The 16,132-nt window shown below is 31.9% G+C and overlaps 1 protein-coding gene across 1 annotated transcript in view; it reads right to left on the minus strand.

Moving 5' to 3' along the window:
* LOC106469727 (actin-binding LIM protein 3-like) overlaps positions 1 to 16,132 on the minus strand; it is a gene marked incomplete at its 5' end in the record, with an annotated part of 67,038 nt that overhangs the window by 24,633 nt on the left and 26,273 nt on the right. The window contains 6 exons of the mRNA XM_013930238.2: positions 1,145 to 1,195; positions 2,486 to 2,648; positions 10,112 to 10,212; positions 11,012 to 11,102; positions 13,953 to 14,046; positions 15,882 to 16,008. Coding sequence (XP_013785692.1) covers positions 1,145 to 1,195; positions 2,486 to 2,648; positions 10,112 to 10,212; positions 11,012 to 11,102; positions 13,953 to 14,046; positions 15,882 to 16,008 — 627 coding nt within the window. The remainder of the gene's footprint in view (positions 1 to 1,144; positions 1,196 to 2,485; positions 2,649 to 10,111; positions 10,213 to 11,011; positions 11,103 to 13,952; positions 14,047 to 15,881; positions 16,009 to 16,132) is intronic.

The following is a 16,132-nucleotide window of genomic DNA, read 5'->3' on the forward strand; positions in this document are numbered from 1 at the left end:
GAAAATTGTGATTGTGACACAGACTAGAACTATAACCATTTTTGTTTTAAGTTTTTCGATCATGGAACAATGATTCTTATATGTTTAAATAACGTTTAAAGATTTATTTTATCGTGTAATCAATAATAAATTCATTACAATATAATTATGTTTGAATTGTCATTTTAAAAGTTTTTTTATGGTGTAATCATTAATAAATTTATTAAGCCTACAATTATTATATCGCATTAAAATTTAGAAAATCTTGAATAATTACTGAAATTAGGTTTATACTCTAACATGCTAAATGTTATGAGAAAACTACAGTAGGCCTATTATAACATTTAGCATGATAGAGTAGGCTAATTTTGGTAAATATTCCAGATTTTTTTTATTGTATAACAACATGCCTCACCTATTATATCAACTTACCCCGCATCCGGGGCATATTGTTACACTTGACTTTAGTTCAAAATATTTACAAAATCTTTTATGTAACCAATTTTATTCAATATAGAATACATAATTTTGATAAAGTACATATTTATCTTTCACTTTCATTCAGTTTCAATGTATGAATCGAGTTATTTCGCTAGATATTGGACTTTTTTCTAAAAATCGTAACAACTAGCCCCGGTCTCCCCTACTTGCAACACTCCATCACACTCATCACCTTAAAATGAATCATGCTTTGCCAGCTTTAGAAGTATTCACCTTACAATTTTGAAAGCATCAGCTTAAAATGTGAGAAAGTTTTCAAACTTTCTATAAGCTATATAAATAGAAAAGAGTAATATTAAAACACAATAAGGAGAATTAATCTACAAATGTTGTTACCTTCTATGGACAATCTACTTTTTATCAAGCATCCTTGCTGATAAAAAATTTAAACACACTTTAAGTAAACCTTGAAAAATTAGGAGGCAATATACACATTGATGAACACAAAACACAAGCTTTTTTAGCAAATTAATCTAAAGAAGAGATGGTGAAACATTCAGTTTGTCAAACATTTGTGAAAATTTTGTAACTTTTCGTTGTTTTACATACATGTACATACTTGTGTTATCTGGCTGCACAGAATTATAGCATACATTAGGAAAGTTGTACAAAAGCAATATTCAGAAATTACCAAAAATTAAGATTTGTCAGCATGTTTAAATACCTTGTTTTGAATGCTGCCCTCGACTTCCAATCCGTGGTCGTCCTGAACCTTCTATAAAACAAAATTAAAATATAACAACTGAAAAAGTTCTCTTATTATTACAACATATGAATAATTACATAAACTAGTAACATCTAAACAACTGTGACACACCTGGGGATATTTGCAAGAGTTACTGCCACAGAATGACTTATCCTGGTAACACCCAACTGTTCTTTTGCTTTACTGTAGACACAGAGTGAACAATTAACTTTTATTAATAATATTAACTAAAAATCTCACTTCAAAAAATCATCTTAAAAAATGAACTGCGTCATTACAGGAAGGAGAAAACTACTAAAATGAGTTGAAGAACCAGTATAAACTTTATTTTGTAAAAATAAAGAACTTGAATTAATATAATTCATGTTCTCACTGGTTAGGGGTTTGTATAACTGCCAGCAGGAAATCTTCCATTCTATAGATCATAAATAATAACATAATAACTATTTTTTTTTCCTGCTTAAGCTAAGTAAAAATTGTTGGAATTAGGATGTGACTATAGTTAAAATATTACAATATAAAAATGTCACAAACAGACAAAACACAAGTAAAATCTGTAAGCTGTTAACAAAAAAGTTATGATCTATACCATTATTATTTAATGACTACACAGGAAATGAAACAATTATTTCATAAACCGATGCATGACACCATTCAGACATAAGCATTAGTTTGCAATATTTAAGATCCCTTTTAATCACAAATAAATTCAGTTATTTTTCTCACAATTAAGATACATTGTAAGATACTATTGTATAGAGGTACAGAAATAATGAAGAATACACATACACACATGTATATATATTATTCCCAATTATTCTTGTCATTTTTGATACCACTGAGTATCCATATTTCTAGTACAACTTAGTTAACTTTATAATAAAAACTATACTTTAGGCTTAATGCTTCATTTTCATGGATATACTTTATAACTCAAGAAATCAATTAAATGAGATGAATAATACAACAATTTTTAGTAACATTTAATAAGAAGCAAAACATAAAGTTACATATCTAGCTTTTAATGTATTTTTCCTCTGTGATTAGTTTTAGTACATGACAGTAAAACATAGTGTAAAATTAAGGACAACATACAACAAGTGTTAAAATAAACTGCTTTATATAACAGTTATATGCTAATAAATTAGCCACAAAAATTTATACAAATAATTGTCAAATTGTGATCACAAAACATAAGAAAATAACAATAAATATTTCAAATTCATAAATCACATATCATTTTTGTCACTGTAAGTTTTATTTGAGACCATTGGCGTGATTAAATTTAACGAAAAATACCTGGAGGCCTGTGAAACTGAGGGGATTTGGGCGGATAAGGTTGAATTGGTCGGCGCAGATATCCCTGTGTTGGTTCTGCAGTCAGGTAGCTGTACGTGTAAACTCGGCTAGGGTCTGTGATGATTGGCTCTCTCTCTAAACTTCGAGGACTGGCCCTGGCAATCTAAACACCATTCATCAGTGAACCATAAAACTGCTGCTACAACATAGAAGTTATAATTTTCCTACACTGAAAAAACATTTCTGACAGGTGCTTACTTGTTTATTGTTCAGTGCTGCCCTCTATTTGCAAAATATTTTTGCATGCCACAATCCTTTCACTCTCACATACCCCTCAGTTCACATGGTTTAATTGATTCTTGCATGTAAATTATCATGAAACAAACCTCCACAAATAGATTCACCCACATACACCTAACTACATAGATATCCCACTCAGACCAAACAGACTGAACCATCTCAAATGCAGTAACATTCTTGTCATAAAGACATCTAGGATAAGTGCAAAAGGAAGAAGTGGAGCAACCAACAAGTGCATCCACCATGACCCACAACACCAAAGTATTGCACCCAAGGCAAAGTAAGTGAGATGCCAGGCATCCCTGAACACGTGTGAGGACTTATGGTGATTGGTTCAGCTGTAAATCCAAAACTCAACTGCCGGGAACTGACTTCCATGCAGGAGTAGGACAAGAGATCCCACTCATTATGATGGCTCACTCCAAAGCTACAACATCACCCCTAAGAAGCCCATGCAGAGATAGAGTGTCTTTTTTGGAGGATTTCCATCAACTACGCCAGCAGAACACCACTGTCCTACTCTCATTTGAATGGAGTCGTCCTTGTTTATATTGTATAGCTCTCAATCATGAGTATACCTCCATGGTCCACCATTCCAGCAGCTTGGAACTGGAAAGTGGTAAAGACCCTCTTACTCCACTGGAAGAAATGGGGGGAGAAAAACGTGGTGTAGAGTCTGGAGGAACGTACACACTGGAGATATTGCAATGGGTGACCACGAAAACCCTATTTCAAAAAGAAGACCAAACCCAATTTATTCAATCTAAGGAATGGCATGGATGGGCAGTAATTCTCTTCTGCTTTACCCATGAAATCCATAGATCAATATGTTCTGGATCGGGCATATTTATCAAGCAAATATATCGCAAGGAATAACCTACAAGCAATCATGTGGAGCACCCCATCTCTAGTATATGTGATAGTAAAGAACAGTGTGCATTTAATAGCCATGGGAATTATGAATGTGGAGTCAATATGGCCTTACAGTGTGGAGTTTAGTACAATCTAATTGATTGAAGTATACCTGGACAGACACCACTCACCACAGAGCAGGATCCAGATCAAAACATAGGATAGGCCCCTGAAAAATATATGTAATGAAAGAAAGAAAACTTACCAATTATAGTTGCACTGAAGTCTGAAGAATGGCAACAGGTGGAAGACCATAACCTGACAATGAAGAAACAGCAACAGGATGCAGATAATTAGAGAAATTTAGTATGTAGAATGGTCCACATGCCCACTTGAAGAATTTACTTCAAACAATGATGGAGGTGAGATGTCATGGAAAAAGTAAGGTGTCTAATCTGATGTGAAGACACCCAGAATAATTGACGGGAAAAAGAATACATGGAAAAATAAGCCAATCGAATTAAAAGCTCAACCCAATTGGTAAGGATGGAAGGAGAGAGAGATTACAAACAGAGGATAGTTGCCAAAGAATGAATAGGTGGGAACAGTTACGACAGAAGGAAGCCTTGCGAGCAATATAGCAATGAAGAGCATGAACTGGACATAGAAGTCTATCTGGATCAGATCTGGAATAGAGGTGGGAAATAGAAGGAAGGATAATTGGCGAGAAGGAGGAATTATGAAAATTCAAAATTGGAAGAGAGCACTATATAAAAGGCACTACCAAACGAGAAGTGATGGTTACGTAGGATAGCATAGAGGGAGTCACGTGTGTGGGATGCATCTATTGGTGGAGGTTTGTCGCATGATAATTTACATGTGAGAATCAGTTAAACCATGTGAACTGAGGGGTGCATGGGAAAGAAAGACTTGTGGCATGTTAAAAAATTTTGCAAATAGAGGGTAGCACTGAACAAGGAGAATAGCTATGTATGTGAGCAGAAGTAAGGTATCTTGTCGGAACATTGTATTTCTAACAATTTTCTCAGTAAAAGCTCAGGCAGGTATGTGAACAAGTACAGGACCTCTTCTTAAATTTAATTAGTTAGTTAGTTAATACAATCATGTTGCAATAAAGAACCTCAAACCTGGAGAGTAAAAGTGATCAACTATTGTTCCATCTAAACTTAATGGTTACATCAAATCTATTAAACTGTTGAACACAGTCTATCTTTCAACATTTTGTGTACATTAACCATATGTGCATGGAGTCAATACACTGGATCAGCCCCATAAAGGTTAATAAATATTGACTATAATTCAAAATTTACTATATGTATGTATATGAAATGTGAAAAGCTTTTAGTAAAATGTACAAGTCTGTTGTACACACAAAATCAAATGTACTCAAGATATATATGTGAAATGCCAGTCTGACTCAGACAAGTTGGAGTACAAAGTGATGTTCGTGTGATGAATAAAAATACTTTTGTCCATTGTACAAGTTGAATATTGTACTTGCATAACCTCTAGAACCTCTGAAATGTACATCTATAGTTTTTTCAGTGCCACTGTATAGTGTATCGGGTATTTACTCTCCTCTACCACAAACTGTTGCTAAATGAGCAATGTATGGTAAAATGTTTATTTGTTTGTTTAAAGTTAAGCATAAGGCTACACAATGGGCTGTCTGTGCTCTTCTCATCACAGGTATCAAACCCGGTTTCTAGCTTTGTAAATCTGCAGACATACCGCTGTGCCACTTCGGGGGCATGGTCAAATGAATAGTAGTAACTCTGATATTAATTATATAAAATTATGTAGACTAGAATTCTGTGAAAGGTCATATCATGCACACTTCACACTTTGACCTCCACCCTTGCATACAGGGTTAATCCATTGACTGTTGATTCGCCATATAGGGTAAAGTTCGCCTTTGGCAGTTGAATGCAAGTGTGCTGTATACAGTGTACAGCTCGCAAATGTTCCACACAAGTTTACAGCAGCTGCAGTCAAAGTGTTAACAAAGTATGCAAATCATCTTGAAAGTGGTTATTGAAAAACTTACCCTTCACTTACAATTTAGGGTAAGATAATGTAATTTATCCTTTCACATTGAAAACATAATCTCTGTTGCATTCTAGACCTAATGGTGAAATCCTCTATCTTTTAGCACAGCTCAACAAGAATTTCACAAATTTTCTTGAAAGTTGTCATGAGAAATTGTATATCAACTGATCAACTGAATGAAGAGAAATATATGCATAATATATACAATTAATAAAATATATAAGCTTAAATTAATAAGTCATTTGCTACATATTTGTACATTATTGTAAAAGATATCCAGACATTTTGAAAGCATTTTAATTTCTAACATAAATATTTTAGTTTATGTAGTAAATAATTTAAAATTAAGAATACAATTTTTTTTGGGGGGGAAGGGTTTCACGGGTACTTTTAATTTATCTTTTGGTGATCTACAAAAAAATCAGCAAATAATCAAAGGATTTATGACAGACAGATTGTTTGATTTGTTTCAGCTATCTGCACTAGTCATCCCAAATTTGGAACTGATAGAGTAGAGGGAAGGCAGCTATTAAACAGCACCCACTAGCAACTTTTGGATTATTCTTGTTTGACCAACAAATGATATTTGAGCATCACATTTATAATATAACCACAGTGGAGCATGATTGTTTTTCGGCATTCACAAGATGTAAATGATGGACCCACAGATCCATAATCCAAGGCACTAACTAACAAGACACACTCAGCCCAAGAAAGACAGACAGATAGAGATATAATTTATTTTTCTATGATCCTTTTTTGTTGTTATTTAATCTTTTGTTTTTTCTGAGTTTGTGTTCAATTTTGTAAAAGACGACAAAGCTTTTAAGAATGTATTTTTATGTGAATAATCATATAGATTATTTAAAGAAAAACCAAATATTCTTGAAAGCATATATCAAAAGTAGTTGCCAGTGAGATTTTTAATATAAAGGGTAAAATAAAAATTTCAATTACTTAAGGAAATATTATTTCTGCTACCATGAAAATTTAACTCAGGCACCCATAAGTATGTGTATGTAATGTTGTAGTCCTTGTTCCATCAAACGTGAATGAAAAATACAAAAACGATTTTAGAAAAGGATGCTGTAAAAGCATATTCTGGACTAAAAATAACTAAATTTATAATAGTTCAATTATCTCATTTCAGAAAAGAGGAGTACATCTAATTACATCCACAAAAAGTTTTAGCTATAATCCCTTTAGGAAGAAGAGGGCAACAATTTTACAATGGCACAATATAAAGATACTGTCTTGTTCTTACATTTTATATATATTTCCAACTCTGTCGTTTTCAACTTCAGATAACCTGTAAATGTTGGTTGCAGCTTACAATACTGATCTGTCTTGAAAGGCAGCAATCACAACCACTAGTAGTTGAATAACAGGGTGGCTTCTGGTGTCGCATGCATGGAGCAATTCAAAGAAAATCATGCAAAATCATGAGGTCATGCAAGGTGAAAATGTATGTCAGACATCACTGAAAAAACATGCAATATGTAAATACATTAAAAGTGAAATAATGTTCCATTTTTATTCTGATGAGAAAACTGTAAACATTAGACTTCTACAAATGAACAAAAAAAAATCACACAAAGTTTATGTTGTTGTCTCAGGCAATCATGCATTTATAAGACTGTACAGTTGATAACTTTAAACTTAGTTTTATGATGTTTCACATTACAAAAGTTTCCCATCAGCAATATGTCAAAATTTGAAAAGAAATTAATAAAACTGTCTAAAATATGGAAAGTTTGAGCAATAAAAATTAATAGTGTTACAGTTGTTCAAAATAGTTTCACCATGAAATAAGAATCATAAAGTTTCTCTGCAAATCAAACTTACATATCTGATCTCCATAAATATCAAATTACATGGAATATTATTTTAATGAATAAAAAGTTAGTATGAATTAAAAACACAAAAACTCAAGTCACTATACAACTTTACTGGAGGCAAAATTCTCTTCACGAGAGATTCATAATTCAACCCAACATTGAAGTGTTTGTACCTAATGAAGTTTAAGTTAAAACCAGTAATTTGGCAGTTAAGTCAAAGGTCTAATGTTAACTTGTTTGATTATCATTTTCACTTTTGTTTAATTTACATAATACAGTAATTATAAAAAATGTAGATAAGTCGATCTTCAAAATGAAACTATTAAGGATTTGTTTCATCCCAACCATTTGCCATAACATATGTAGAGATAGACACTTGACAGCTCTTAAAATGTTTCTCAGAAATAGATGGGAGCTGATGAACATTACAAAGTTTTACAAAGAGGTCCCTCATACTTTGTAGTTAGAAACAAGTGCAGTGAACCAGAGAATATGGCTGAAGAAAGGTATATATATAATGGATTGAAGGATATGAATATATAATAAGCTAAAAAAACCCATAAGACTCAACTCTGAAGGTGCCACAGAAAACAAAAACTTCCATAATTAAGTAAAGATGATTTTGTAACTCAACATAATTATATATATACATGGGAATAATGAATCCTACTATGAACAGCATTATCACTTAGAATCTCACACTTGAGAAAAATGGGAGGGGATTACATTCACAGTCTCAGTACGCGAGATCAATGTAGTAGTAGGTATGAAAAGCACAAGCTGATCATATGCACAATTTTGATAAAATGTTCGTGTAAATAAATATTGGGTTATCATACTCACGGTCATGGATGTAAGGCAAACTTACACACACTCAAATGATACAGTCAAATGATGAGAAAAGCTGATAGCACATAATAAATTAGTTTTTATAATGACTTTGTTTTCAAAAAAACACTAAATGGTTCATAATATTTTTGTGATAGATGTACCATTAGTACTAAAAATCTACTATTGTAAAATCAGTGAATTTCAAAACTTCATAATAAAATATTTTCAAATGAGGACTTAAACACAGAACTCTCAGCTAGCACATCTAAAATCTATTTCACTACTTTGGAAGAAAGCTGTACAGTTCAACAATCCTTAGCTTAAATTATGACCCTATCCATTTCTTCTATGGAAAATTTGTTTGTTTGTACTTAACCACAAAACTACACAATTAGCTATCTGTGCTATGCCCATTAGGGGTATTGAAACCCAATTTTTAGTATTATAAGCCTTTAGACTGGCAGCTGAGCCACTGGGGTGGGGGTACAGCAGAAAGAGAAAACTACACACTGCCACACTCAGTCTATAACAGTGAAATCCCTACCATTTTTCGTACTATTTAATTAAATCAGGAAATAACTGTATCATCGTTATCATCACTCCACATGAACACACCTTAAAAGTAATAGCTTCTGTGTGCCATTTAAGATTGTGTAAGACTGTATTTTCAGCTCAAGAAATTTGTTAGAAGAGCATTTAAAGCTACAGGAAAAGCCTACAACTTGTGTTAAAAATGATTGTAGCCAGTAGTAGCAAACATTACAGAAGAAATAAAATAATCTTTTTATCATTCGTGAACTGGACTTGACATTATTTATACAACTTGTAGTACACTTAAAAATAAACATCACTAAATGATACACATTACACCATTTATGACTTGCATGGAATAATGAAAACAGTAAAATCATGCATGATCAGAATGAAGATTATATACAAAACTAAGTCTGACGGACAAAACTTGCATGTTTTGTTTTGAAAAGACATGCATACAGGATGATTGCATTAGCAAGAAAATTTTCAATGGTATAATTTAGCTTGCTAGAGGGAGCTGCTAATCATGATGGTGCTGCTAGATCTAAAAAAGTTCATAAAAACAGTCCTGGAAGACTCAGAAAGTTCATAATAATGTAATAAGCTAGAAAATTTATGAAATTTGGAGTAAAACAGTACATTATAAATATGAGTAATCAGTGTGTGAAAATTCAGTGAAGAATAAGGATAAGATCTGGTTTTAAGGTTGATTTTTAAGGGTTTAGTGTAATTTAGTGGATAGAACAGCCCAAAAGGTCCCTTGCTGTCCTTTAATATTATGTTGAGAATTCAGTGAGTGTTTCAGACCAGTGTTAGTAGTGAGGGTTATCATGTCTATTTAGTAACTTAATCAATTAATCATGGAATTCCATATCAAACATTTATTTGTGAGTTAGGTATATTAACAACAAGAAATTTTCTTGAACATTGTATTTGAACTTAGGGGCGTAAAACTTGTGTCAAAGTGATCATAGCCTGAAGAAAACATTACTGACAAAATAAAATTTTTTTATCATTAAGTGGATGAGACTTGGCCTTATTCTAACCAAATACACCAAAAGAATTAATATGTTAAAATCAACTAAAATAACACTGTGCAAATGAAAGCTTCAATCTTTCAGCATATCCATATACAACTAAGCAATCTTCTGATAATGATATTGTAGGGTAGAAATTAATATAATGTCTCAGTTATAACAACCTGCATTATCTGTCCATGTCCATTAGATACAGCTTCTTCTGGTCTTTCCTCTTCTTGACCATTTGGAGCTGGTCCACAACGAGGATGCCAAATTGCTCCTCCTAACATTAAATTGAATCTTCAACAACTAAGCTTATTAATCAATAAAAATTAAGTCCAAATGATAAGTGGTTTCACTTAGTTTCTACCAAACAATTTTATCAGCAATAGAAGATTAAGCATTCTACACTACACAGTCATAAACAGATTGAAATAAAATACTATATATACATATTAATATTTCTATTAAGGCCACAGGAACAAGTTTACTGAAGTGGATCAACAATTAAAAATTGTTCACTAATCCCCACCTCCATTCTCCTGCCAGCTCTTGGTGCTTATATATATATATAATGGTCAGTGACCCCAAAAAATGCACAAGACTTCACAACATTTTGTATGATGCCTAAGCTGAACTATATCTTTCTCAGCCTCGTATCCAACCTCTTAATTGGATTTACAAAAGGTTACCTTCATTCAAATAAACAGAAACATGGGTTTAAGACTAGTCTCAATTACATAATGTGGGTTTAAGACTAGTCTCAATTACATAATGTGGGTTTAAGACTAGTCTTGATTATATAACCAAAAAGTAGATGTCACCTTTTTAATCCATGAGATACTTTTATTATTTTTAAAAACATCTTTATCTTATACATAGTTTGTAGAAGTAACAAACCATTTTAATCTGACTTAAGACTAAAAATTATAAAAAGTATTCCTTCTACATTTTGCTATTAAAGATATAGAGATACTTTACTTGTGACGACCTGCTAAGACAGTTAAGTTTGGCCAGTAAAACAAATAAACGTTTGTAAAACTGAGACTGTTTGGTCAATCTCCATGTTAAATAGTTCAGACCTTGCATGTACATTTCTTCTCCATCTCCAAAAGGATCTCCACATTTGGTGCAGCGAGCACATGTTGGATGAAAGTGATGACTATCTCCAGCCTGAATTCATGGAAATTATAATAAAAAACTTTATTATTCAAAATCACAGAGAAACTACTTGTTGCAAACAGTTATATAACACAAGTATGATAATTGATTTTTCAGGGAGCATTAACAATATTATTTATTAATTTATATAATTTATTAAATACAAATATGACTAATAAATATAACTAATGAATTGTGCATTTGTCATAAATTTTTAAATAACAAATTACAGAAATATAACAGTAAATTGTGTTAATTCTTTGAATATTGTATCAACTAAGTTAACACCTTAAAGTTATTGAGCTATTCTGCCTGATAACCTCTGATAGAAAGTCCTGCCAAGCATTACATATTGTGTAGATACATGAAAATGAGCTACTCAGCTCACTCAATGCTACACACACACATATTAAACATACAGGTAATTCCAAAGTCATACTTTACATATATATGAACAATTAAAATATTGTAATAACCTTTACTTGTTTTTTTACATTATTTTCATTGGTAGATTGTAATAAAGTGTTTGTTTTAGCACAGGGCTGTATAACAGGTAGGGTGACCAGACCTCACGGTTTTGCTGGGACAGTCCCGTTTTTTGATAGTTTGTCCCAGTGTCCCGAGATTCCGGGGGACTTTTCTATTACAACCTGGTCAAACTGTACACATTCTTGTTAATCAAATATTATTGTGATAATAATCCTAGCAAATTGAGAGGTAAGAAGAAGGTCTAAAGATTTATACAGTTACAAATATCAGCTTCCAAAGCACTAATGCAACAAACAAATGTATACATTTTAATAAACAGTCAGGTTTACCAATCACAGTTTGTAATATGTATATGAATTTTAAAAAGCTCCTTTACATCTTATTGGATGCTTTACAGAGTAATGCATTAAATGCAGGGCAACCCTTTTGGTTGCTTTCAAATGTAATTGGGATGTAAATCAAAGCAATTAACCCTATCCACACGGGTCAAAGGCCATGTCATCGTGTTTCTTGACTTGCATTCAAAATTTTATTGAACTACTATTTTATGAACTTATGTCAAAAAGTTTGATACCAAATTGTAGATTATAAATCAAATTTTAGTATTATACATTATTTAATTTCTTATTTTAAAAGTATATATATAAAAAAAAAACACATCTAAATATTGATTTTTTTTGTGTTTCATGTGGGATGTTGAATGCAGCACTGGTTCAAATTAGATGTTTCTGATGTCAAATACAAAACCCAAATTACTGATATTGACAAGCTAGAATACCAAATAAAAACCTTCTATCTTTTCTATTTGCTGAGATATTGCTACATTTACTGAATCAAACACAGTGGCCTTGCCAACCTCTTTCAATTTTTGGACAGACATGCTTACGTACACTTACTTCTGTCTACAACACATCAATAACCAATCAAAAGCTCAGAATGTCCCCTAATGGCTTTCTCAGTGTAATAGAATTATTCAGGCACCAAAATCGTTATTTTAAAGCTTATATACGAAAAGGTAAGGTGAAGTTTTAGTGAGCTCTAAATTTCATATTTTTTAGACCCAAACACAGCTTAGTTACTAAGTATGAATTCTATGGTATTGATATAGTAATTTATTATTTTTGGTTATTTCAAAATGTATATATAAAACTTTTAAAAAATTATTTTGTTTCACATCCTCCATGTGCAAATTTTAAAAGGCTTAGCAACCTACTGCAAGCAGCAAAAGAGTAGAAAGTCCATAACTAGAAGATATGATTGTTTGCTATACTTTACTGTTCTATGTTTTAAGAAAAACTAGTTTAAGAACTTATTTGTAAATAGTAAAAAAGTGTATACATATATAATGAATTATAACTGAAATGTGACTGTATTTTACAAAATACTAGTCCACTAAAACACAGCCAAGACAGGTGACTTTGTAAAGGTCAGTTTTATATTCTTGGATACGACAACATGAGTGCACGTGTGCCACGTCATTGTAACTTCTGTAATGTTAGCCAGGCATGGCTGAAAGGTCAATATAATAAAAATAATAAATACATATAAATATATAATGTTATAAGATTTAAGCTATTTAGACTCAATAATTGGGTTTTTGTGTTATAATCTATAGTCATTCTAGAACAAAAAAAGCATAATTTATATTCATTTCCAAATTTTTATGGTGGTTACAAGATCAGTCATATCTACTGAACCCGAACAGAGATTCAATGGCGAAAAGAACAGATAAAAAGTTTGATAATTATCTGGAGGTTATAAAGTTTCACATGTGAAATTCGAAATTTTTCTGATGCATAAAAGTATTTTTAATCTTAAAATCAAAATTACTTTGCATATTGGACAGTCAACATGCAAAAGGAAAAAGGCATGAGAAAAAAAGTATTTAAAAATCTTAAAAATTAATTTAAAAAATCTGATATTTTGCATACAAAAGCCTTGCAATGTTTACTTACTAATAATCTGCCATATTTCATGAACATATGCTCACTAATTTAAAAGTTATAGCATGAAAACTATAATAAGCTCAAAATGGTTACAAGGTCGGTCCCAGGGACTGAAGTAATTAATTGCTGTCAACCTATAGAAAAGTTCAATCGCTCCAAACACTGACTTATGGTAAACTGTTATGAACAAGAATTTTAACAGATTATGATTCACTTTCATAGATCACTGAAACTTAAAATATTTGAACTATGGAATATGTAATCACACAATTTTAAAATGATATTGATTTTTTTCTTCCAAGTTTCACATTCACACTACCAGCCTTACCATTCTGCTCAGTGATTACATTCAGTATTAAAAGAAAGAAAAGTTTACTTGTTTACAAATTACTAAAATATGTGTACAAACCAAAAAATAAGCATGTACCTGTAATACTTTTCCTACTATGTATCTATCACAGTGAGCACATGTGACACCAAACAATTTCTGGTAGTCTCTTTCACAGTATGGGAGTCCATCTCTATTGAAAAAAAAAACACATTATAACATATAAAGATGCTACAAAATATGTCCTGACTAGGGCTTGAACCCAGGACTCCCAGATCATAATAATATCATTACTTACCCTACAGAAATGAAGTAGCAAACATATAACTTCCTATCTTAACCATTACATAATGACACACATACATACTCAAAAAGATTTAACACCTAGTTATAACAGGGTGTCTAACTATGTTGGAATGTGTGGAAGCAAACAAAATCTAAGTCAATCTAATGTACTTGTTAATAATAGCATTTGTGCACTAACTAGACAAAGTGTGTGGAGGGCACATGCCCCATTCTGATCTGTGTGTTAAGCACCTCAGGTTATAACATGACATGCAATACAAGATCCTCAAGTGTAAACACACAACATGACATCTCTAGACCATCAACATACAACACTACACCTCCATCCAGACATTAACACAATCACATGCACAATACACCACACCAACTTGTGAACGAGGATTTTATACAGTTGGTTTAATTTATCACATGTGAGCTCAGATCTCCATCAGGGGTGGAATAAACACTAAAGAAGCACCAATAAATCAGGATGTAAAGAAACCTGCCATGACTGAGAGTTGAACCTAGAATTCCTGGCTCATACTAGCCTTCTGATGCTTGTACTCTAGTAACTGAACTTACATAATTCAAGTGCCAATTCCCCACCCTGACCATTACAATATAATCAACTATACATTTTATCTTCAATTATAAAAAAAAAAATACGAGTTCCACAAGTCATTCAAAATTGAAATAGAAAAAGTAACAAAGTACAGTTTGAAACTATCTAATATAAAAAAACTATATAAAATCTGCTAATCACCAAACATATTGTTTGGAAAATATATTATATAAAAAATATTATTCAGACTGGCATCAGTGTACCTATATATATATATACCTACATCTCTAGATCAGCCATCTAATACACAAACATAAAACATCAGTCACATCAACTAGCACATGCATGAGTATCTAAATTCTTACTTGCTTAGAGCTTGTTAACGAAAAGGTGGTCACATGACCATAAAGGTTACATGAAATTAAACTGCCATTATCATTCTGTTAAAACATAGTATCAGATAATTATGTAAGACATTCATAATAATAGGTTATTATAAACTTGAAATGCATTCAACTTTTAGAAGAATCATACATTTATGGAATAATTGCTTTTGTAATTTCAAATGGATGCCTTGTTAGTAAATGTTGTAACTGGAACACGAACAGTAGGTTTATTGATGTAACAGTAAAATAGTAATTGAACTCAATAGCACAAAATGAAATATGTGCTTTAAACTATGCAATAAACTATAGTTGACGTAACTCAAACAAGAAAAGGGCTAAGTGATGTTGTTTAACAAACCATAACTCATGGTTCAGCCCAATCATTAAGGCTTCACTTTATAAAAACTCTTTAGTCAGCTTGATCAAGTTTAATGAGCACAAAGATATAATATTACCTTTCTGCTCAAGGTCAGGCAATTTTCTGATTTACTCATTTATATTTGATCTATAATTTTATTTATATGACATCCAATCATGTGCTTAAGAATATAAAAAACTCCTGGCTTCACTCTTCTTGATAAAAAAAAAAGCCAAAACCATTTGCATTCAGACAATAATTTTATTTTAAGTCTTACTGAAAGAGATAATTTCTGTCTGAACATGGAAAAATTTCATGTAATCTTTCAACACAACATACTTTATATGTCTAAAGCTATTTTTCTTTAATCTTCCAAACTGAACAGAGCTACAGAAGTATCATACAAAAACCTTAAGGATTTCACATTCAAACCTGACCTTCCCATATATTCTCCATGAAGGACATCACCACATGAGGCACACTTGAAACACCAGATGTGCCACTGTTTGTCCAAAGCAATCAAAGCTTGTCCCTCAGTTAATTCCTCCTTACATGCTGCACATCCTGGTGTCCAAAAAAAAGAAAAGAAACTTAAGCTCAAGAAACAAAAATGTTCAAGGATATTTAATGCACAGTAAATACAAACAGCATGGAATAGTCAGTAATTGCATGAAGTCATAGGGTTGAA

The sequence above is a fragment of the Limulus polyphemus genome, unplaced genomic scaffold (genome assembly GCF_000517525.1).
Source record: "Limulus polyphemus unplaced genomic scaffold, Limulus_polyphemus-2.1.2 Scaffold3633, whole genome shotgun sequence".
Lineage (NCBI taxonomy): Eukaryota > Metazoa > Arthropoda > Merostomata > Xiphosura > Limulidae > Limulus > Limulus polyphemus.